This window comes from Vitis riparia, chromosome 7, assembly GCF_004353265.1.
Source record: "Vitis riparia cultivar Riparia Gloire de Montpellier isolate 1030 chromosome 7, EGFV_Vit.rip_1.0, whole genome shotgun sequence".
NCBI lineage: Eukaryota > Viridiplantae > Streptophyta > Magnoliopsida > Vitales > Vitaceae > Vitis > Vitis riparia.
Genome location: NC_048437.1, coordinates 25,320,884 through 25,344,077, shown reverse-complemented (window position 1 = coordinate 25,344,077; position 23,194 = coordinate 25,320,884). Strand labels below are relative to the sequence as shown.

General features: G+C 40.4%; 1 protein-coding gene across 1 annotated transcript in view; it reads right to left on the bottom strand.

Moving 5' to 3' along the window:
* Positions 1-23,194, bottom strand: part of LOC117918768 (paladin) — a 98,492-nt gene that overhangs the window by 25,110 nt on the left and 50,188 nt on the right. Inside the window, exons 11-14 of the mRNA XM_034835653.1 lie at positions 5,893-6,322; positions 5,059-5,382; positions 4,330-4,932; positions 4,029-4,202 (exon numbers count right to left, since the gene is read on the bottom strand). Of these exons, the coding sequence (XP_034691544.1) occupies positions 4,029-4,202; positions 4,330-4,932; positions 5,059-5,382; positions 5,893-6,322 (1,531 nt within the window). The remainder of the gene's footprint in view (positions 1-4,028; positions 4,203-4,329; positions 4,933-5,058; positions 5,383-5,892; positions 6,323-23,194) is intronic.

The following is a 23,194-nucleotide window of genomic DNA, read 5'->3' as shown; positions in this document are numbered from 1 at the left end:
TTGTACTGGGTTGTGAGCAATGTTGATTGTAGACTTGTTACCACAATATAGTCTCATGGGATTCTCAAGATTAACTTGTAGTTCCCTCAATAAACCCTTTAGCCACATGAGTTCACAAATGCCAAGGGCCATGGCTTGAAACTCCACTTCAGCACTAGACCGAGCAACTACATGTTGCTTTTTGCTTCTCCAAGTAACCAAGTTGCCACCCATAAAAGTACAATACTCTAAAGTAGATCTTCTATCAGTAATAAAACTTGTCCAATCTGCATCTGTGTAAGCCTCAACTCTAAGGTGATTGTTCTTTGAGAACAATAAACATTTTCCTAGCGTTGACTTTAGGTACCCCAAGATTCTCAAGAGTGCATCCATATGCTATATCTGGTCTTGTGTGGGATAAATAAATTAATCTCTCAACAAGTCTTTGATATCACCTTTTGTCAACTACTATTCCTTCAGTGATGGTGCCTAATTGATGATTTTGATCAATAGGTGTACCCGCAAGTTTACATCCTAGCTTCCTGGTTTCATTTAGCAAATCAAGGATATACTTCCTTTGAGTAACATAAATTCCCCTTTTTTATCTTGCCACCTCAATGCCAAGAAAATATCTTAAATTTCCAAGATCTTTGATTTCAAATTCTTTTGCCAACTTTCCCTTAAGATTCTACATCTCTTCTACATCATTTCCAGTGACAATTATGTCATCTACGTAAACAATTAGTGTAATAATCTTTTTTTCAGGTGATTGATTGATGAAAAGGGTATGATCTCTTTGGTTTTGGTGATAGCCAAATTTGAGCAAAGACTTAGCAAATCTCTCAAACCATGCCTGAGGAGACTGCTTCAAACCATACAATGATTTCTTCAATCTACAAACCTTTCCACCACTGAATTTTCCTTCAAAACCAGGATGCAAATCCATAAATACTTCTTCTTCCAAGTTCTCATGCAAAAAGGTATTTTTTTACATCAAATTGTTGTAGAGGCCAATCAAGATTTGCCACTAAGGATAAAAGAACTCTAATGGAATTCATCTTTGTCACAGGTGCAAAAGTTTCTTTGCTCCTAACCTAGCTTTATAACTCTCAATCGAACCATCAACTTTGTATTTTATAGTGAACACCCAGTTGCATCCCATTGGTTTTTTTTCTTTAGGCAAATCAACAATATCTCATGTTTCATTTTTATACAAGGCTTTCATCTCCTCATTTATAGCTTCATTCCACCTAAGATCACTTAGAGCCTCTTGTACATTTTTAGGAACTAAATCTGAAGACAAATGAGTGGTAAAGGCCTTATATTGGTGGCAAAGTCTATGATAGGATAGGAAGTTTGACAAAGGATGTTTAATACAACTTCTAGCACCTTTGCGAATAGCTATAGAAATATCAAGATCAGTGTCAAAACCATGATTAAGAAGAGAGGGATTAGAAGGATTAGATGTACCTAATTCTGGAGTTGATGATTGGTCATGTGTAAGAGATTGGGTCTTGCTCTTGCATTGGTAGCCTTAGCCTCCTCGTGTAAACCATCAAGTTTGAATCAGCATTTTCTGCTACTGCTGGTTTTATGATGTCGATTTCTTTTTTTTCCATTGGTTGTATGATGCCTATCTCCTCTACATCACCATGTTCAATAGCATTTTCTACTACTATTGGTTTTATGATGTCGGTTTCTTTTCGTGATGTTGGTTGTATGTTGTTTACCTCCTCTACATCACCATGTTCAATAGTATGACTCCAAATAGGTAAAGGAAGCATCCAAGACTAATCTTCTTGTAATATTTTCTCCTCCTGAAGATTAGATTTCTAGTAATAGGGTTGGTTTTCAAAAAAACTTACATTCATAGAGTCAAATTTCCTTTGTGTAAATGAATGATAGTACTTGTACCCTTTTTGTGTGGGGGAATAGCCCAAAAAAATACACTTAAGTCGCTTTGGGATCAAGTTTGGATCTATTTTTATATAGGATATGGACAAATATAATACAACCAAAACTTTGGGTGGAAGGGAGCCAAGGCAATTTATGTGAGGTAGGTGGTGTTTTAGGATGTCTATTTGATAAGGTAGGCAGCTAGCACCGCATCTCCCCCAAAAAAATTTAGGAACATTTCTAGCAAATATTAAGGCTTTAGCTACTTCCAACAAATGCCTATTCTTCTTTTCAACTACCCCATTTTGTTGAGGAATACTTACACAAGAGGTTTGATGAATAATCCCATTCTCCAAGAAATAATTTCCAAGGGTTTGGTTTAAATACTCCCCTCCATTATCCGACCTCACAACTTGCAATTTTGCATTAAGTTGGGTTCGGATCATTTGATGGAACTGTTTAAGAGTGAGGATAGTATCAAAATTTTCTTTTAGGAGATAGATCCATGTGGTTCAAGTACAATCATCAATAAAACTTATGAACCATTTTGCTCCTGAATGACAAGGAACTTGTGAAGGACCCCAAACATCAATGTGAATAAGAGAAAAATGAATTTCACTTCTTTTACTACTCAAAGGATAAGAAATACGGTGGTTTTTTTGATAACTCACAAACTTCACATTGGAATTTAGAAGGATCCAGGTTGACACAATTTAGGGTACAAAGTTTTCAAAGAGAAAAAACTTGGATGCCTTTATCTTTAATGCATTAACCAGAGTTCTCCTTTTATTTGATGAGCTTGAATCTTTCTTTACTCCTCAGTAACCAAGTAATAGAGACCCTCTCTCTCTTTAGCACTACCAATCACCTTCCCCGTAGTTAGGTCCTCAAACACACAATGAGTGGAAAAGAAAGTTACAGAATAATTTTGAGATTTTGTTAATTTACTGATGGATAATAAATTACAAGACATATTTGGGACATGCAAAACAGATGAAAGAGTGATATTTGGAGTGACTGAAACATTGTTTTGACCACTAACAGGAGTCAAAGATCCATTAGCAACCTGAATTTTTTTTGTTACTAAAACACGAAATGTAAGATAAAAAAACATTAGACTCTTTAGTCATGTGATTAGTTTTCCTTGAATCAATAATCCAAGTGTTAGAATGAAAAACACTAGAAGTACTAAGTGTTGTTTTAAAAATACCCAATTGTGCAAAAACACAAGAAGTGGAGGAAAAGGAAACATCAGATTTTCTGATAATCTTATACAAGAGATCTAGTTGTTCTTTTGTGAAAGGGAGACTGTTTGAGGTTGATGTTTCTAAATTGCATCTTACCCTTGTGGTTGTCCTTAGCCCTTGATTGTGGCTTTCCATGCAATTTCCAACACGTCTCTCTAGAGCATCTTAGCTTATTGCAATGATGACAATAAAAGGTTACAAATATGATAGGCAAGGCTTAACAATGAGGCTAAGAAGAAAAAAGAAAACTGCTAAAAACCTTTTTCCAACTCTGATACCATGTTGGAAAATAGAATCTTTTTATTATTTCTTTGAAAAATTAGTACAAATATATATGTAACATTCGAACTTGTACTATAAATGGAAATAGAATAAGACAGCTAACCTATTCCTAAAATTCCTCCTACAAATCTTTTAAATTACAACTTCACTAATTTACATAGTCAACTAACCCAAATATGCACAAAATCAGGAATAAATCAACTAAACTCCATAAAATCATAAATAAATGAAATAAACTCCATGAAATCAGGAATAAATCAAATAAACGCCATGAAATCAGGAATAATTATTGGATTCCAACACTCTCTTTCTTCCATGTGCCATCAATTTATATACATATTAAGCTAAGATAAAAAGCCCATTCTGTACCCTTGGGCTATCTAGACTTCTATAGCCTGAAGTACTGAGAGCAAATCTGACCCCATATTACACCTCTATATATGTAGCCTTACCTGATCCTGCCCCATCAATTATATATATATATAAAGAAAAGACGGAGGCCCAACCTGTACCCCTTGGGCTAGCCCAACTTCTATGGCCTGAAGCCCCAAGACCAAACCTGATCCTGTTCTACCCCTTAGATATTGTAGCCTTACGATACAAAGTATGAGTTCATGAACATACCTCATAAACATGGGGCGCACCATGAATTTGTATGTGGCTGGAGGTTCTCTGGCCAGGAAAGAAGTACATCTTAAGTATAGAGCCCTTCCCCAGAACAGAACCATTACGAGCCTTGACAATGGCCTCCATCACAGCATCTCCATGTTGAGACTCATGTGGTGCTCTCAACTCCTCCTAGAATAGAAAATCGAGAATTGGCATGCAATTAAATCCAGAAACAAATAGAAACAAGAAACTTTAAGAAATGAAATGTTTCTTTAATCCCCTGATACCCTCAGTCCATAAAGAGAAGAAAATTTACAGGAACAGTAAAAAATCGTCCAGGCCTCAATCTTATGCTCCATTTCATTGCTTGGACCTCTGGTCTCCGTTGCAACCAGCTCTTAAATGTCATTTTGGATTCTCCTTGTCCACAAAACCCATCAAATGCTTCACTTCCAAGATATGCTGCAAAAGCAATTAAACGGAAGTACCGCTCCAAGTACTCAGCACCACGGTTTAATGCTACTCTTCTTACCCTTGGCTCAGCATGCTGTTGATTGAATACCTTCCTGTATCTCAGAACAGCTTGGCGAATGTTCTGCAAAGCTGAACATCTATCAATAACAGCATCTAACGCCTCTCGACATTCCACCCCATTATCAAACAATCTGGTTATCTTCCATAACAGCAGGATATCATCTATACCAAATGCACGACCTTGCTCTTTTTCAGTTCTTACATTTGAAATACTTGATGTAGATGCAGCACCATTACCTCCTGTCTCTTCACCACTTGAGCTACCACCATCAACCTCTTCATGGGATATATCATCGAGGAGGATTCTAATAGGTCTCCCATAATCAATTCGAAGTTTAAGAAGACAAGCAATTACAGTGCCAGTGGTTGTTCTTCCTCTACCCATCTTTGGACATTAAGAAGACATTAGTTGAGAGACAGGAAAAGCAAAGATATTTCACAGATTCTTGTGAGGTCATGACATATCAATATAAAAGTACAATCAAAGCAGATTAAGAACGAAAAATAATACCTGGCAATTGAAAACAAATGCAGTGTCCTTGGAAGCTGAGGCAATATTTACTACTAACGTGTCAAAGTCAGAACTTTTGGGAGCTTTACCATCAGTAATAGGGACACGTGCATACTTAATGGGAAAACCATTAGCCTCTAAGCATCTGAAAACCTCCAGTGGCGTCTGGACTGAATCAGAACTAACATGTTCCCAAGCATCAAATATTTGCCGATCATCTGTTTCATGAATAACCATAATAGCGTGCCCATAGTGTTCAGCCTCTCGCAGAATATCTTCTTTCAATCGAGCTTCCATTCTTTCTACTCTCTCACGTTCAATTCCCTGGATGCAGATATCATATCATTTCAACTTTAATAGGAGGAGGAGGATGAGGACGAGGAGGAGCAGAAGAAGAAGAAGAAGAAGGAGGAGGAGTAGGAGGAGGAGGAGGACGTTCAATTCCCTGGATGCAGATATCATATCATTTCAACTTTAATAGGAGGAGGAGGATGAGGAGGAGGAGGAGCAGAAGAAGAAGAAGAAGGAGAAGGAGGAGATACAATCCTTGATATCTATCACACATCAAACCATCTCCAACTCAATGCAGTACACTATGTAATAGGTTCTCTGGTCTGAAGAGCATTGATATCAACTATATGGACATGGTTTTATTGTCCGGGTACATTCTACTGACAACTTATAATGAGAAAAACAAATATTCACACAATCACAACCATTTGTCCCATCATGCGCATTAATCTGTTAACAAAGTTAAATACAAGCCAGACACTCTAATCCATATTCCCATATAACAAAGTTGATACAGATATAATGGGAAAAGTAGGCATTTACCGTGTACTCCAACATGTTTTTGTATGGTCTTTCAACCTCACGAAGCACAAATGGTTTTCCATTGATGTAGATAACAGGTTCTTCTCGCATATTGTGCCAAAAAACTGGACGGCCAGATTTAGAGCTACCAATCCTCCAAATGACAGATTGAATGCCATCAATGGTTGGATTAGCAACTCCATAAACTGGAAAACCAGGAACCTCTCTGAAGTTAGGTGCACCCTCCACTCTCTCTGGCAAACTTGAGTTTTGACAACCAGGACAGTGGTCACTTTTTAGAACTGTCTGACTTCCAAGAACCTCCCCATTTCTCCGGGCAGCAACTACACCCATCTCGTAAGGGCGGCCATCAGTAGAATCAGCAATCTTTGTTAGAGATGGCTTCAAGTTTGCATAACCAAGTGCACCCATGGGATCCCTCCTGAGCAACCTGTAGAGAAATACTGCACTGTAAGAAGTGAACTTTCCCAAGATTTGAACTCAATATGGCAAAAGACCATACAACATGAAAATCAAAATATGTCAATAATTAATAGTTATGATATGTTAGGAAAAACTATTCTTCAAATAAACTCCAAAAAATTGGCTTTGGATGATCATTCATCCAGAGAAAATATGTCTTTTAATCTCCAAGGCATAAATCCATCCGTGTTGGTGTCTTTGCAGACACAGTATTCTGCAAATCTATACATAAAAATGAAGAGATTGCACTATAAGAATAACGAGTATCAGGAAATACCATTATCAAATTTGAACAGCAGTGTTGTGGCCTTCATAAGAATGTAATTCATTTGCGTGAATCAGGAGTGTAAAAGTCAAAACTTGAGCCACGAAAAGTCTTGGTGAGAGTTGGTCAAATTCAAAGCCTGACTTTTTACCCAGGTCCCCCTTGGTCCTCAGGTGTGTATCCATGGTTTAATTATTACATGGATGAATAGGTCTTTGAGGGTTTATTTGCCAGTTGAATCTAGCTTCTAAGTTTCTTTTTTCATCTCATTCTTCAGTTGTATTAAGCAACAGAAATTTGTCTATGAAACCATGGAAGAAAGTAAATGATCAAGGATGAAAAATTGAAAGTCTCCCAGAAAAACCAGTTTCTTCTTTTACCAAGGAGGTCAACCATGCAAGCTAGAAGCCAGGAAATCAATGTAAAGGTTTACAGGGAAGAATAGAATCTTCACATGGTTCTTATTGACTTAGATAAAGCATGTGATTGAATGTCTTTTAAGATAATGAGGTGAATTTTATGGAAAAGACGGTACTGAGTAGATGTACTGATGTGATCATTGCCACTTATAATGGAGCAGTAACTACAAGTCAAATCCCATCATGATAGCCTTACAGGATTACACTGAGGTCAGCCCTACCTTTTGGTGTTGGTCATGAACTTACTATGATGACCCAGGATGAGGTCCAACAGTGTATGTTCTATGCCGATGGCATTGTTTTAGTTGATGAAACTTGGGCTTAGAACTATGGAAAAAACCTTAAGTATCATTAAGGCAGAGTATATGGAATTTAACTTTAGTAACATAGGCAAAAAATGGGGGAATAGTTGAAATTGATGTCAAAGGACAACTTGCTGTCCACACTCCTTTCCTTATTTTAGCCCACAATTCTTCCCTTATTTTAGCCCACAATTGTTTCCTTATTTCTCTATTTATTATTCTGTACAGTTAGCATATATTATTTGACAGATTATAGTTTACATGTATAGGGCTAGAATCATGCGGGAGTTTATTTGCTTTTATTTGCTTTCCATGTATAGCATCCTTGTAAAGTCTATATATAATATACAAAACTCAAGGCCAAGGTATTCGGCCATTCACACAATATTTTGACATGGTATTAGAGCAAGGTTGCTAATTTTTCTTCCCTCAAATTCTTTTCTATCTTCTCGGTTTCGGAGGTGCCTCTCGTGTCTTTCAGTCAAGTCTGTGTTGATCCGTGCTGCACCCAACCACAACCATTTTTCTCGGTATTTCTGTGGCTGTCGTGGGTCAGTTTTCTTTTGGGATTTTTTTTTGGTCCATCCTTTTGTCTCGGGTTCTATTTATTTTCTATGGATTCCGCATCTCTGTGTGTTAAGTTTACAAGCACAAATTATTCTACCTGGGCATTTCAGTTTGAACTTTTTCTTAAGGGAAAAGACTTTTGGGGTCATATTGATGGCACGGATGTTGAAAAACCATCCACTTTTGACAAATCTCAGGATGTTGGGTCTTCTCCTTCATGGGCTATGCTTGATGCACGCATCATGTCTTGGCTTCTTGGTTTAGTGGAGCCTCATATTGTCACCCACTTGCGGCCCCATCACTTCGCTCAATCTATGTGGGCTTATTTGAAGAAAGTTTGTCATCAGGATAACAATGCTCGTCGCTTTCAGTTAGAACATGCGATTGCCATGTTTCAACATGGTAGTCTTTCCATCCAGGACTACTACTCGGCATTTCTGACTCTTTGGCATGAATATGCTGATTTGGTTACAGAGGATGTTCCTATTGTCGCTCTCTCAACTATTCAGACTATTCACGCGACTACCCGGCATGATCAGTTTCTTATGAAACTACGTCCAGAATATGAATATGTCCACTCCTCTTTATTGAATAGATCTCCTATTCCCTCTCTTGTTATTTGTTTTGGTGAGTTACTTCGTGAAGAGCAACGCCTTAGTACTCAAGCTATTCTGGAGCAATCTCATGGCAGTTCCGAGACGACAACTGTAGCTTATGCCGCCCAAGGACGCGGACCACCTATGCATTCTAAAAACTTGCAGTGTTTCTGCTGCAAGGAATATGGGCATATTGCTGCCACTTGCCCTAAGAAGTTTTGTTCTTATTGCAAGAAGAAGGGTCACATTATCAAAGAATGTCGTATTCGCCCCCAGAATCGTCAGGCCCAAGCATTTCAGACTTCGGTTATTGTCCCTCCTGTAGCAACTTCTGCAGCACACGACTCTCCTTTAGATGCGTGCTTTATTCCTGCACCAAATTACTACACCCCAAAAATGGTGCAATGGATGTTAATTTCAGCATTATCAGCAATGAGGTTTCAAGGTAACAATTCTACTAAACTTTGGTACGTGGACTCGGGGGCCTCTAATCACATGACTAATAATCCCACCGCTTTATGTCATGTTCGGCCCTACGATGGTCAATCTTCCATTCAGACTGCCAATGGTAGCTCTTTGCCCATAGCTGCTATTGGCGATGCCTCTTCTAAGTTCACTGATGTGTTTCTTGCTCCTCAGCTTCACGAATCTTATTTCTGTTGGCCAATTAGTTGATAACAATTGTGCTGTTAATTTTTCTGGTAATGGTTGTGTTGTGCAGGACCAGGTAATGGGGAAGCCAATTGCGAAGGGACCTAAAGTGGGGTGCTTGTTTCCACTATTTTTACTTGTTCCAGATTTTTCTCCACTTTCTTCTATTAGGTCTTTTGCTTGTAATAATGTTTCAGATCTTAGTATGGTGTGGCATCGTCGTTTAGGCCATCCCAATACTCAGATCTTATCTCATGTATTGAACTCTGATTTACCTGGTAATAAGGATTGTTCTTCTTTATCTCTTGAGTGTGATTCTTGCAAACTTGGTAAAAGTAAAACTATTCCCTTCCCTTTGCATGCAAGTAGAGCATCTTACTGCTTTGATCTTATCCATAGTGATGTTTAGGGACCTTCCCCGATTAGTTCACATGAGAAATTTAAATATTATGTGACTTTCATTGATGATCATAGCAGATTTACTTGGGTCTACTTTCTTCGTTCTAAATCTGAAGTCTTTCGTACTTTCATTGAGTTTTTAGCGTATGTTGACAATCAATTTTCTACTTCTATTAAGACATTACGCACAGATTCCGGTGGTGAGTATTTGTCTACTGAGTTTCAAGCATTCTTGGCTTCTAAGGGTATTATTCATCAACATTCATGTCCCTCTACTCCTCAACAAAATGGAGTTGCCGAACGCAAAAATCGTCATATTCTAGATGTGATACGTACTTTCTTGTTAGAATCTTCTGTTCCATCCATGTTTTGGGTAGAGGCTCTAAAAACTGCTACTCACTTGATTAATCGTTTACCTTCTCAAGTCCTACATATGGAGTCTCCTTATTTCCGCTTATTTGCTAAGCAACCTAATTATGATCACCTTCGTATTTTTGGTTGTATATGCTTTGTTCATTTACCTCCTCATGAGCGACATAAATTATCTGTTCAATCTGTTCGATGTGCTTTCTTGGGATATAATATGTGTCAAAAGGGATTTATTTGCTATGATCCTACATTACATCATATATCTTACATTACATCGTACACGTATTTCTAGGAATGTTATTTTCTTTGAAAATCAACATTTCTTTCCTGTATCCTCTTCTACTGTCCTTTGAGCAGCAGTTCTTAGATCTTCATCCACTCAATTCTCGCTTTCAACCAGGTATTGTGTATATGAGACGCTCCCGCCCACAGTCTCTTTTAGTGGCTCACCCGATATCTGATCCTACCATGCTCCAGATTCAGTTAGTTGCAGCACCTCCAGCACCTTCAGTACGTCGCTCTTCTCGAGTGTCTGTACCTCCGAATAGGTATGGATTTCCCTCTTCCAGTTCTGGCAATTCTATTTCAGCCCTTACTGCTGCATTGTCCAATTTTGATATTCCCACATGCTACTCACATGCTGCCAAGCATGATTGTTGGCGACAAGCTATGCAGGAAGAAATTGCCGCTCTAGAGGCCAATCACACTTAGGACATTGAGCCCTGTCCTCCCACTATTGTTCCTCTGGGTTGCAAATGGGTTTACTCAGTCAAGGTCCGATCTGATGGAAGTTTGGATCGTTACAAAGCTCAACTTGTTGCACTTGGGAATAATCAGGAATATGGTGTCAATTATGAAGAGACCTTTGCTCATGTGGCTAAAATGACTACTGTTCGTACGATTCTAGCTCTTGCTGCTTCTAGTGATTGGCCATTACATCAGATGGATGTAAAAAATGCTTTTCTTCATGGGGATCTTAAAGAGTGTATTTATATGAAGCCACCCCCGGGATTGTTTCCCTCTCCGACTTCACATGTGTGTAAGCTTCGTCGCTCTCTTTATGGTCTCAAACAGGCTCCGAGGGCCTAGTTTGATAAATTCCGCACCACTTTATTACAATTTTCATTCAGGCAGAGCAAGTATGACACTTCCTTGTTTCTTTGGAAATCAGACATGGGTATTGTTGTTCTTTTGGTTTGTGTTGATGATATTGTGATCACTGGTTCCGATTCTGCTTTACTTGGTCAGCTTAAAACTCATCTCTCCGAGTCCTTTCATATGAAAGATCTTGGGTCTCTCACATATTTTCTTGGTCTTGAGGTGCATCATAGTCCCTCTGGTATTTCCCTCAATCAACATAAGCATGCGAGTGACTTGGTGGCTACAGCTGGTCTACAAGGGGCTACTTCTATTGATACTCCCATGGAATTAAATGTCAAGCTTCGCAAAGAGGAGGACGACTTCCTTGCTGATCCCAGTTTATACAGGAAGTTGGTGGGTAGCCTTGTTTATCTCACCATTACTAGACCAGACATTTCTTTTGCTGTACAGCAAGTCAGCCAGTTCCTTCAGACTCCTCGTCATCTTCATTTGGTTGTTGTCCGTAGGATCATACGCCATGTTCAAGGCACTTCTACTCGTGGCTTGTTCTTCCCTGCAGGCAATTCTACTCGCCTTGCTGCTTATAGTGACGCTGATTGGGCTGGTTGTGCGGATGCCCGTCGCTCCATCACGGGTTGGTGTGTGTTCTTAGGTGATGCATTGATATCTTGGAAAAGTAAGCAGCAAGACAGAGTCTCTAAATCATCTACGGAATCTGAGTACCGAGCGATGTCTCTTGCTTGTTCTGAAATCATTTGGCTTCGAGGTTTGCTTGCGGAGTTAGATTTTTCTGAGACCAATCCTACACCTCTACATGCCGATAATACAAGTGCTATTTAGATCACGGCCAATCCTGTCTATCATGAGCGCACAAAGCATATTGAAGTGGACTGTCACTCTATCCGTGAAGCCTTTGAAGCTCGTGTTATCACTCTTCCACATATTTCCACTGACTTACAAGTTGTTGATATCTTCACCAAGGCTCTCCCTCGTCATCGACATTGCTTGCTAAGTAGCAAATTGATGCTTGTTGATCAACCTGCATCAATTTGAGGGGGGCTGTCAAAGGACAACTTGCTGTCCACACCTCTTCTTTCCTTATTTTAGCCCACAATTGTTTCCTTATTTCTCCATTTATTATTCTGTACAATTAGCATACATTATTTGACAGATTATAGTTTACATGTATAGGGCTAGAATCATGCGGGAATTTATTTGCTTTTATTTGCTTTGTATAGCATCCTTGTAAAGTCTATATATAATATACAAAACTCAAGGCCAAGGCATTCGACCATTCACACAATATTTTGACAGATCATTCATCATAGAAGGGAGATTGAAGAGGCATTGCAAATAGCATTAGTGTAGAATAATTAAAGAGGAAGAAATGCTTCTGAATTATTGTATGACCATCAAAATAGACATCCAGTTAGAGGAAAAATATTACAAGATAGCACATTTTCATAAGCGAGCAGCAAGAACAGATTACAGAATGTCAAAGGGAGTGTAAACCAAGTCTAAAATATGTAGACAAATTCCACTCTTAGAAAAAACAAAGAAGCCATGTGACCATCACCCCTCAAAGCATGAGAACAACACATGCTATCAATGAAATCTATCACCTGTCCACTAGATTTTGTCATCCAAGTATATCATGATCACAAGATTATGTCTATCATCTTCCTCATAGAGTTTGGCCTCCTAAAGATTTCTTCTATTGCACTCCTTCCAAATTTATACACCAAGCCTCCACTCTTCCCTAGCTTATGCGTACATATTTTCTTCCTTTACAAATGAAAGGGTTTGATCATTGACATTCTTAAGACTTTTCACGGTGAACTCTTTTTACAAAGCTCTCTTGCACTCCTTCCAAAGGGTTTGATCTATGCTCTCCACCACCCCCCCCCTGCTCTTTTGTCTTGACCTCTTTTGCACCTAGTAATTTAATCTAGAACTCAAAAGTTCCATTGAAGGTTATGGAATTTGCTTGGCTTGTGGCTAATAAGAGGGTTAATACCAACAACATGTTTCAATTGAGGAGGCCTTCTAAAGCTCTTGGTCCATATCATTGCATTATGTGCATGAAGAGTAATGAATCAGCCAATCATCTCTTTTTCATTATCCCATTGCAATAGTTATTTGGCAAGGATTGTTTTGCTTCACCAATCTTGAATGGGCCCCTCCTAGAGGCATAGAAAAAATGATGGAAATCTCCCTTTAAGGGCTTTGAAAGCCTTCCAAAAGGGAAGATTCTTTGGTAGGTGGTTGTTTTATCCTTAATATGGTTGGAAAGGAATGTAAGGATATTCAAGGACAGATAGAGATCTATTTTTTATTTATTTTTTTATAAGCAAGCAATTGTATTAAAGAAGGCTTAGAAGCCACAAGCATACAGGGAGTATACGAGGCTACAAAGACCCCTCAAACAAAAAACAGAACAACCCAACCCCTAATTGGAGGCTAACCACTCCAAGAAACCTATTAGGGAATTCGACTCCATATCAATGTACACTTTAGCCCAACCCCAAATATTGTACACAAACGAAGTTTTTAATTTCTGAAATGCCAACACTCCCCCCCTTAAAAGCTAGCCTATTCTTCTCCTTCCATATTGTCCAAAACATGTATAGCGGGATGGATTTCCACACTTTTTTCCTTTTTCTCCCCACAAAAGAGCCTTTCCAACTACTAAGAACCTCCTTTACAGAATTTGGAAAGACCCACTGTACACCACACAACGCAAGAATGATATCCCACAACCCTTTTGCCACTGAACAATGAATTAAGATATGATTGATTGTTTCCTCTTCACACCCACACAAAAAACACCGGTTAGGAAATTGTCACCCTCTTCTCTACAGCCTATCTAAAGTGAGAACCTTCCCCCAAGTAGCTTCCCAAGCAAAAAAAGCAATTTTGGTTGGAACTTTGTCCACCCAAATTTTGCTATGAGGGAAAGCCGCTCCTGCAGTATTTGCCAACACACTATACGCTTTCTTGACTTCAAATAGCCCGCCCTCTCCTTCCTTCCAAAACACCGAGTCTTCCTCCAAAGTTACTCTATAATCCCTCAACACAACTAATAAATTGCCCACCAAACCCAACTCCCAATCATTAAAGTCCCTTAACAGCCTTAAATTCCACTCTCCTTGACCCAAAATCTGATCCCAATATTCCTCCACTGTGACATTCCTTTGAGCAACCATGGAAAAGAGGTCCGGGAAACCTTGGGACAGCACATTGTTTCCGCACCAAGGATCTGTCCAAAACCTTATTTTATTGCCTTTTCCCACCTTGAACACCATATTTTCCCAGCACCAAGCTGACTCCTTCAAGATTTCCTTCCAAACTCCAACTCCAAACGCCCCATTTGCCTTCCTTGTCCTCCACCCAAACTCCTCTTGCCCATACTTAGCCTCAAGCACTTTTTTCCAAAGCTCCTCCTTGGCACGCACAAATCTCCAAATCCATTTGCCTAGAAGAGCTTTGTTCAAACAAACAAGCTTCCTTAACCCCAATCCTCCCTTTTCTTTATTCGCGCACACCACCTCCCATTTGACTAGATGAGCCTTGTTCCCCCCGTTGGCTCCTCCCCACAAAAAGTCTCTTTGAAGCTTTTCAAGTCTTCTTGCCACTGATTTAGGCATACGGAATAACGACATTTGATACAAGGGAATGCTGGCCAGCATACTCTTTATAAGAGTAATTCTCCCTCCTTTGGATAAATATTGACGTTTCCAAAGAGCAAGCCTCTTCCTCACTTTCTCCTCCACCCCATCCCAAACGGAAGAGGCCCTATTAGGCGCCCCAAGGGGCAGTCCCAAATAGACAGTAAGCAGCTGTCCCACCCTACACCCAATTTCAGCAACCAGCTCAAGCACCCCTTCCACCTCCCCTACCGGAATGACCATACTTTTGTCCAGATTAATCTTTAGTCCTGATGCTGCTTCAAACCAAAAGAGGATCCAGCTCAAATACAACAAAGACTTTTTCTTTGCCTCGCAAAATAAAATTGTATCATCCGCAAACAGTAGATGAGAAATATTGGCGGCCTGCCCTCTTCCTCTCCATATCCAACAGCCATGGATGAACCCCCATTCAACGGCCCTAGTGATTAACACACTTAGAACTTCCATTCCCATGACAAACAAGTAGGGGAAAAGGGGGTCCCCTTGCCTTAGCCCTTTTGAACTTGAGAATAACCCAGCTGGAACCCCATTCACCAGTACTGAGAACTTAGCAGTGGATATACAGATCCACATCCATCCTATCCATTTTGGCCCAAATCCCATCTTTTGCATGACCTTTAGTAAAAATTGTCAATTGATACTATCATACGCCTTCTCAATGTCCAATTTACATATTAGACCTTTCTCTCCCTTTTTTTTCCAAGAGTCTACTACTTCATTTGCGATTAGGGAGCCGTCAAGAATCTGTCTCCCTTTGATGAAGGCATTTTGATCAGGAGAAATCACCTTTCCTATGACTTTTTTAAGCCTGTTGGCCAGCACCTTAGCCAATAATTTATACAATCCCCCAAGCAAACTGATTGGCCTGTAGTCACCCAAGTCCTCCACCCCCCCCCCCCCCCCCCCCCTCTTTCTTCTGTAACAAGACCAAAAAGGTATGATTTAGGCTCTTAATGAAGGAGTTTTGATCATGGAACTCCTTGAACATATCCAAGACGTCCTCCTTGACAATCTCCCAACATCTTTGCCAAAAGGCCACTGTGAATCCGTCCGGACCCGGGACTTTGTCCCCATTCATCCCCATTAAATCTACATAGATCTCAACCTCAGAAAATGGAAGCTCAAGGGCTTCCGCTTCTGAAAGGCTGATCTGCTTCAGCCAAAGACCCCTTATATCCGCCTTCCAACCCGAGTTTTCCGATAGGAGTTGCTGATATGCATTTGCAATTCCTTCCCTTACTTCTTGTTCCTCTGTAATCCTCACCCCATTTATCTTTATTTTATCCAGGGTATTGACTCTCCTACGGGCATTGGCCATGCAATGAAAGAACCCCGTGTTCCTATCCCCTTCCCTTAGCCATAATTCCCTAGATAGCCGTCTCCAGTGCACTTCTTCCATCGACACCCACTTTGCATAATTCTCCTTAGCTTCCTTTTTGTGGCCTAACTCCTCTTCTGTTAAATTTCTCTCTTCTTCCGCTAAATCCCAGCGCTCCACTTGTTGAAGAGCTTCAGCTTTGTTTTTCTCCAACCTTCCAAAAACCTCCTTGTTCCAAATTTTTAAGTTTTGTTTCAATCCCTTCATTTTAGCCGCTAACCTGTAGCTCGGCCTGCCTCTAACCACTATCCCTTGCCACCACCCCTCTATCAGATCTTTGAACCCCTCAGCTTTGAGCCACATATTCTCAAATTTGAAAGGGGACGAACCTCTCCTTAGCCCTCCTCCCTCAAGCAGAATCGGGAAGTGATCCGATGTTAGACGGGGCAATCTTCTTTGAAGAACCCTACTGTATTGGTCTAGCCAACTGGGGGTCGCTAGGAATCTATCCAACCTGGCCCACGATTGATTATTGAGCCCCCCACTCCAAGTGAAAGATCCCCCTTGCAATGGGACATCAACAAGCCCTAAATCATCTATGATCTGGGCAAACCTCCTCATAGCTGAGGTAATCCTCCCATTTCTACTTCTTTCAACTTGGTACAGCATTGTATTGAAGTCGCCTCCTAGACACCATGGCCCCTCCCACAATCCTCTAATTGCCCCAAACTCCTCCCACAAGCACTCCCTATTTTCTTTGGAGAAAGAACCATAGACACCCGTGAACACCCAGATTGCTCCATCTCCCACATTCTTGAATCTATAGGAGATGGAAAATTGGCCCTCCTCCACCCCCAGCATCTCCAGCGATCTTTTATCCCAACAAATCAAAACACCCCCTGTCGTCCCCATAGCATTCAACACCTTCCAATCAAGAAATCTCTCCGGCCCTAGACTTCTCACCACCTCATCAAACATAACTTGCATCTTTGTCTCTTGAATACAGAACAGGTCCACCTTTTGATTTCTGATAACTGACTTGATTACTTTCCTCTTGGAACTATCATTCACTCCCCTCACATTCCAACTCAAGATTCTTAAATTCATTGGACAACTGCACTCTGGTTCCCTCTACCCTGGGTAGGGCCTTTCTTCTTAGTATCCCCCTCATAGTTAACAGAGCACTCCAGTCTCTTAATCTCCCTTTCAAACCTTGAGGTCTCTAACAGACCTTTACCAACTATCTTCTCCCTCCTTTTCCTGATTTTGCCCAAGAAGCTCAGGATTTCCTTCTCCAGACCTTCCGTTGAGAAGCCCAGAAATTGACTGAATTTAACCAGGCTACTCTCCTCCCAATTAATCTAATCTTCCTTTCTACCCTCTTGGGCTTCCATCTGGTCTACAGTCCACCCCGAACTTCTTCCCAAAGGGTCGACACTGTTGACCTCAACCAAGTCCTAACAGTCATCCCTTCTCCCTATATGTTCTTCTGCACTTGGTCTTCGTGACCCACTTCCAATCAATAATTCCCTCCCTTCGCACCCCAGAATGGTCGTAACACTCCCTCTCCGGGGTCCGACCAAAACAAAAGAGATTAGAAGAGGAAGACCCTTGAGCCCTGAAACCCCCCAAATTTACATCTAAACCATACCTCGCAGCTTCTTCCTCTAACATCCTTTCTGCCCTCGGATGGTTGAGATCCAACTGCTGCCTTCTCCCCATTTCTTATTCTCTGCATCTGACGAACTCTCTCTCCAAATTGTCGTCTTTAATATGACTGTTGGAGCCAGAGGGATATGCTTTTAAAAGGAGCCCACTGTCCGTGGGATGGCCCTGGTCTGAGATGGCTTTCCCTTTATGAAGATGGCCCAGACCAGAGCCAGCAGCCCGCCCCGAACTTCTGGGTTGCCGCGGCCCAATCTGATCCCCCTTTGAGGCTTCATTTCCTGATGGCAATGAGAGCCCATGAGCCCAATTCAACTCCTGGCCTGGAACCGCAGGCCCAGTCTTCGATCTGGGCCCCTGCAACAAGCCCACTTGCGCCTGGGAGCCCATTGCAGCGGAGCCCACGTCCTGCATCAGACGACCAGTCCCATCCTCTGACTGACGCTACGCCTCGGACCCCGCACACGCCATCTCCTCCACTCGCGCCTCGACGCATGTGTCATCATCACCTCTAACCTCCCCTCTTGGACGACTCCACAGGCCGTGCTTTCTCCCCTCTTCCTGCCTTAACGACGGCGCCGCCTCCCACCATAGGGTTAGGATATATGTCATTTCTTCAACCCCTATCTCCATCAAGCCAGGGATATTCTCGTCGTCCGATCTAACCAAAATCCTAGCCCACTGCAAGTCGTCCATGCTCTCCGTCAGTGGGTCGACGTCTAAAAACCCACCGCACGCATCTCCCACCCTTCTCAACACCGACGAGACCCATAGCGAAATTGGGAGCCCCAATATCCTCACCCACACTTCCTTTCTTGCCTCACCTTCTTCCAAACAACCCGATCTTGGGTTCAACCACTCCCAGTCCAACTGAACTCCTCCCACCGCCTTATTACCAGAGCGAATAACCCGCCTTGCTTCTTCCGCTAATTCTAATTCCAGTAATACTCGCCCTTTTCCCAAACTTGTCATCCCCATCTTGCCTTTCAATCCCCAGGCCTTTGCCATTTCCCAACCCAAGTTTTCCAGATCTTCCCCTTCTGCATTGCTAGGGCTCCAACTTCACTTCCAATCAGGCAATGTTCCAGCCTACTGAGATTTCTACTTAATTCCTCCCGTTCCACCTCCACTCGAATGTTATTGGACCCCTTATTCCACCAACCCTTCACCGTGTCCGCGAACGACCTTCCCTTCACCATATCTGGACGCGACCTTCCCAGTGCCTTCACCTCTTCTTGTTGTTCCTTTTTGTCAATACTGATATCCATCTGACGAAGAGCCTCTACCATCGCCGTCCATCCCCCCTTGTCCCCTTTGCCCTTCGGGATACATATACTATATCTCTTCAACTCCAAATCGACGACCCCTAATCGCAAAAAGCAACCCGCCCTGTTAGTAACACGTACTAGGGAGAAGCTTCTCCCCTTCTCCTTCTAGCCCTTTTCCCATCTTCCTTCCTTCGCATCCTCGATGCACTGATGTAGGCCTTCCATGAACAGCCCTACGCTATTCAACCCCATTCGCACCCAAGACGACACCCCTTTCTTGCTTTCCGTTATGATTATTAAGGTTTTTCCTCCCCTCTCCACCATTTCCAGCTCAAATGTCTTGGACTCCACCCCAAAACTACTCGTCTTCCTTTTCCTCCTATTCTCCGCGCGACGAACATTCTCGCCGCTGGCAGCCTCTCTCGCTCTCTCGCTCATGAAGTCGAAGGTTACAGATAGAGATCTATGGATGTCATTTGGGACTTGATTTACGTTCACTCTTCCTTTTGGGACTCAATGACCAAGCCTTTTGCATATATCCCTTTGTTTATTTTAATGTTAGATTGGAAGAGTGGTTGTTTCTCAAAGGTCGATGAAGAAAGTATTGATTGGTTGTTGTCCCCCTCCAATAGATTTGGTAAAGTTAAATTTTGATGTATGTTCCTTAGGTAACCTTGGTCAATGGGTATTAAAGTTGTGATTAAGGATCACTCCGATACAGTGTTGAGAGTCTTCTCCAAGTAGGCAAAAGTGGGGTTGGCTATTGAGGCAAAGATATGCATTGTTGGAGGGTTTGTTGCAAGATAAAGCTTTAGGCCTTTCCACCCTAACTATAGAGGATGATTCAATTACTGTTATATCTTAGGCAATTAATAAGGAAAGAGCTCCATGGAAGTTTGATAATTGGATGTGCAAAACATAGATGTTGTCGGTGAGTTAGGTTTCTCCCTCACTTAGATTCCCCATTCAGCTAACCATGTCACAGATCAATTAGCCAAACAAAGAGCTAAGCTTTTGGCTTCCTTTGTTAGAGACTTTCTTCCCCTTTGAGTGTGCTATATTTCTATTCTTCATACATTGGTTTTTATTTGTAAGGTTGGGTTGGTCATTGCGAGGCTTTTTTTTTTTTGTTGGTACATCCTTGAAGGATTGCTCATCCTTCATGCATTTATCTTTCAAGATAAATGAATTTGTTTGTTTCTGTTCAAAAAACAAAAAAAAATTGAGTAGCTTGAGAACAAATATGCAAAATGTGTAGTTTCCATACACATTTTGGAGTTTGCTAGAAGCACATCCAAAAAACAAGTGAATAAAAGTGTTGAGAAACAAGCTATCCCATTGGTTTTTGGGCAAGTATCAGAATTGAAAATCAATTTAGAAAAAAACATCCTATCTGGTATTAATACAAGTCAAGAGTTGTTGTCTAGTTTGGCTTTGATCCTTAATTGCAAAGTGTTAAGAGTGACCTTGGTCTTATCTAGGTCTTCCCTTAGAAGAGAACCCAATGACAATAAGTTTTTAAAATCTGGTGGTTGAGAGAATTTCGAGGAGGTTGGATGGTTGAAAAAAGGCCTTTTTGTCACTAGGGGAAGGATTACCATAATGCAATCAAGTCTATCTCACATCCCTAGCTATTTCATCTCCTTCTTCAAGATCCCAGTATTAATAGCCTCAAAGATTTGAGAAATTGCAAAAGGATTTCCTCTGGTCAAGGGTAGAGGAAGGATAAAAAAATCATCTTATTAGGTGAGATGTTGTTTGTAAGCCAAAGGAGTTAGGAGGTTTGGGAATTGGGAAGACTTCCTTGAGAAATCGTGCTCTTTTAGGGAAGTGGCCTTGGAGGTTCCCTAGGAAAAGGAGTGGTCTTTGGCATTAGGTTATTACGAGCTCTATGGGACACATCCTAATGAATGAGACACCAACATGGTGGTTAAATGGTCACACAGTTGTCATTGGAAGGCTATTACACAAGTTTTTCAGAATTTCTCCCCATATATCCGTCTTTTGGTGGGGAATGGGGAGAATATCCATTTTTAGGAAGATCTATAGAGGGGTGACCAACCTTTGTGCTCACAATTCTCTAGTCTTTATAAAGTTATTTCTGTCAAAAACCTCACCGTCTCAGTTGTCCTTGGTAATTCCTATCCACTCTCTTGGAATTTTAACTGTCATTCCCATCTCACTGATATAGAAATTGAATTCCTTTAGAAACTCATGTCTTTCCTTAGTTCAATGCATTTGTCTCCTTCTATGGTAGATTCAGAAGTTTGTCTTTGTCCTCCTCAGGCTTGTTTACTATAAAATCTTTTTTCTTGGCATTGTCTAATTTCTCAAATCTCATCTTGTTCCTTTTACCAAGTTTTTGTGGAAATCAAAAGCCCCTTCAAAGGTTAAGGCCCTATAAATCCCTTGGTCCTCAATGGTGCATTTTATGTAAAGAAAATGGAGAATCGATTGACCACTTTTTTCTACATTACCCATTAACTATTGGGCTATGGCGCAAGCTCTTCAGTTTAGCAAGATTGGATTGGGTAAGGAGTATTGGAAACATGATGATTATTGCTTTTAGAGGTTTGAGGAATTCAATCAGAGGCAAGACACTTTAGCAAATTGCATGCCTTACTTTAATGTGAATTGTGTGGCAAGAGAGAAACACTAGGATTTTTGAGGATAAGGGGAGATCGAAAGGGATGTTGTGAGATTTACTTCACTTCTACTCCTCTTTGTGGGCCTCTTGTATTGTTGCTTTTAAAGGAGTTCCACTTAGTGTTATACAATTCAATTGGCTTGCAATTTGTGATTCAAAAGTTTGAGATAGTTGAGGGTTATCTTTGTATATAGATTTGTATAGAAGGGTGTCTTCTTACTTTGATTAGAATTTGTATTTTGCTGGAAGAACCTCTCATCCTTCTCTTGTACCTTTACCATTGTTATCATTAATATAATATTTTTTTTTTTGTTTCTAATAAACAAAAAAAAAGTGTTGAGAAACATGGAACCAACCAAGCTGGTGGATGGCCTGTTGATGTAGGACAACCCTAGGATGGTTGTCTACACTCAAGGGTAGGTGGGCTAGGGTTTTATTTTTAGGGTGTAAGGAGAGGAAGAAGGAATAATTTTTATGGTAGAGAAAATTATAAGATAAGAAATAGAGAGAAAGAAGAAACAATGAAGAAAATATGGAAAACCTTAGAGTCTCACTAAGGCCTTCTAAGAGTCTCACCTAGAAGAAAATCAATGGAGTTTCACCATTGAGGGTTGCAACCTTGCAATGAAAGAAAGTATAATATTATTCATCAAATTCATCCATTTGATTTACATTGATTAGCCTATTTATAGGCTTCTCTAAGAAATCCAAAGTCTACTAGGACTCTAATAACCTATTATGATTCTAATTCTAATTATAACATCCAAAGTCCAATAGGACTCTAATAACCTATCATGACTCAAATTCTAATTATGTTATAACTCAACTAGCTAATCCTAATTAGACTCCAATAAATATCAATCCCTATTTAATTCTAATTAATATTAATCCTACTTAAAGTTTACTTAGGTCTTCTCTTTCTTCATTGAATAAACTTTAAAAGGCTTTCCCCCATCACCTGTACATAGAGATTTGTTTCTTAACTAAAGGCTGAAGTTTCTCCTTAGTTAAGGCTGATTTATTTCCTAAATTAGCCTAATTGATTTTCCTACTCTATAGTATATTTTCTTATATATAATTTTTTTCCTCATTAGTAATTTACTTCAATTGTTTTAATATTGCATAAATTTTAGTTTCTCCTCTCTATGTAAACCTGTTGTATATGTTGTAATTTTCAACACATCAATTGAATGAAATTCAGTTTATTTCTCCTCTAAACCAGCAAGAAACGAGAGCCCTAAAACTGAAAAACAGACGCCTAATGTTTTTTTTTTTTTTTTTTGATAGGAAACAACAAAGGGATATATTGATAGAAAAAAGAAGTACAAGAGAAGGATGAGTAATCCTTCCACCAAAGAAAACTAAACTACAAGAATACGAAAACAAGAAAATACAAAGTAAGAACATACAACCTCTCTAAATTAGACCAACCCATTGGAATTACACACCGCTAGCCAATCAAGTTGTAACACATTAAGGGGAGCCCCCTTAAAAACCTTGGAACAAAAAGCCTAAAGAGAAGCAAGGAAATGAATAAAATCCCAAATATTCTCTGAATTCTTTGTTTTATCCTAAAAAATCCTC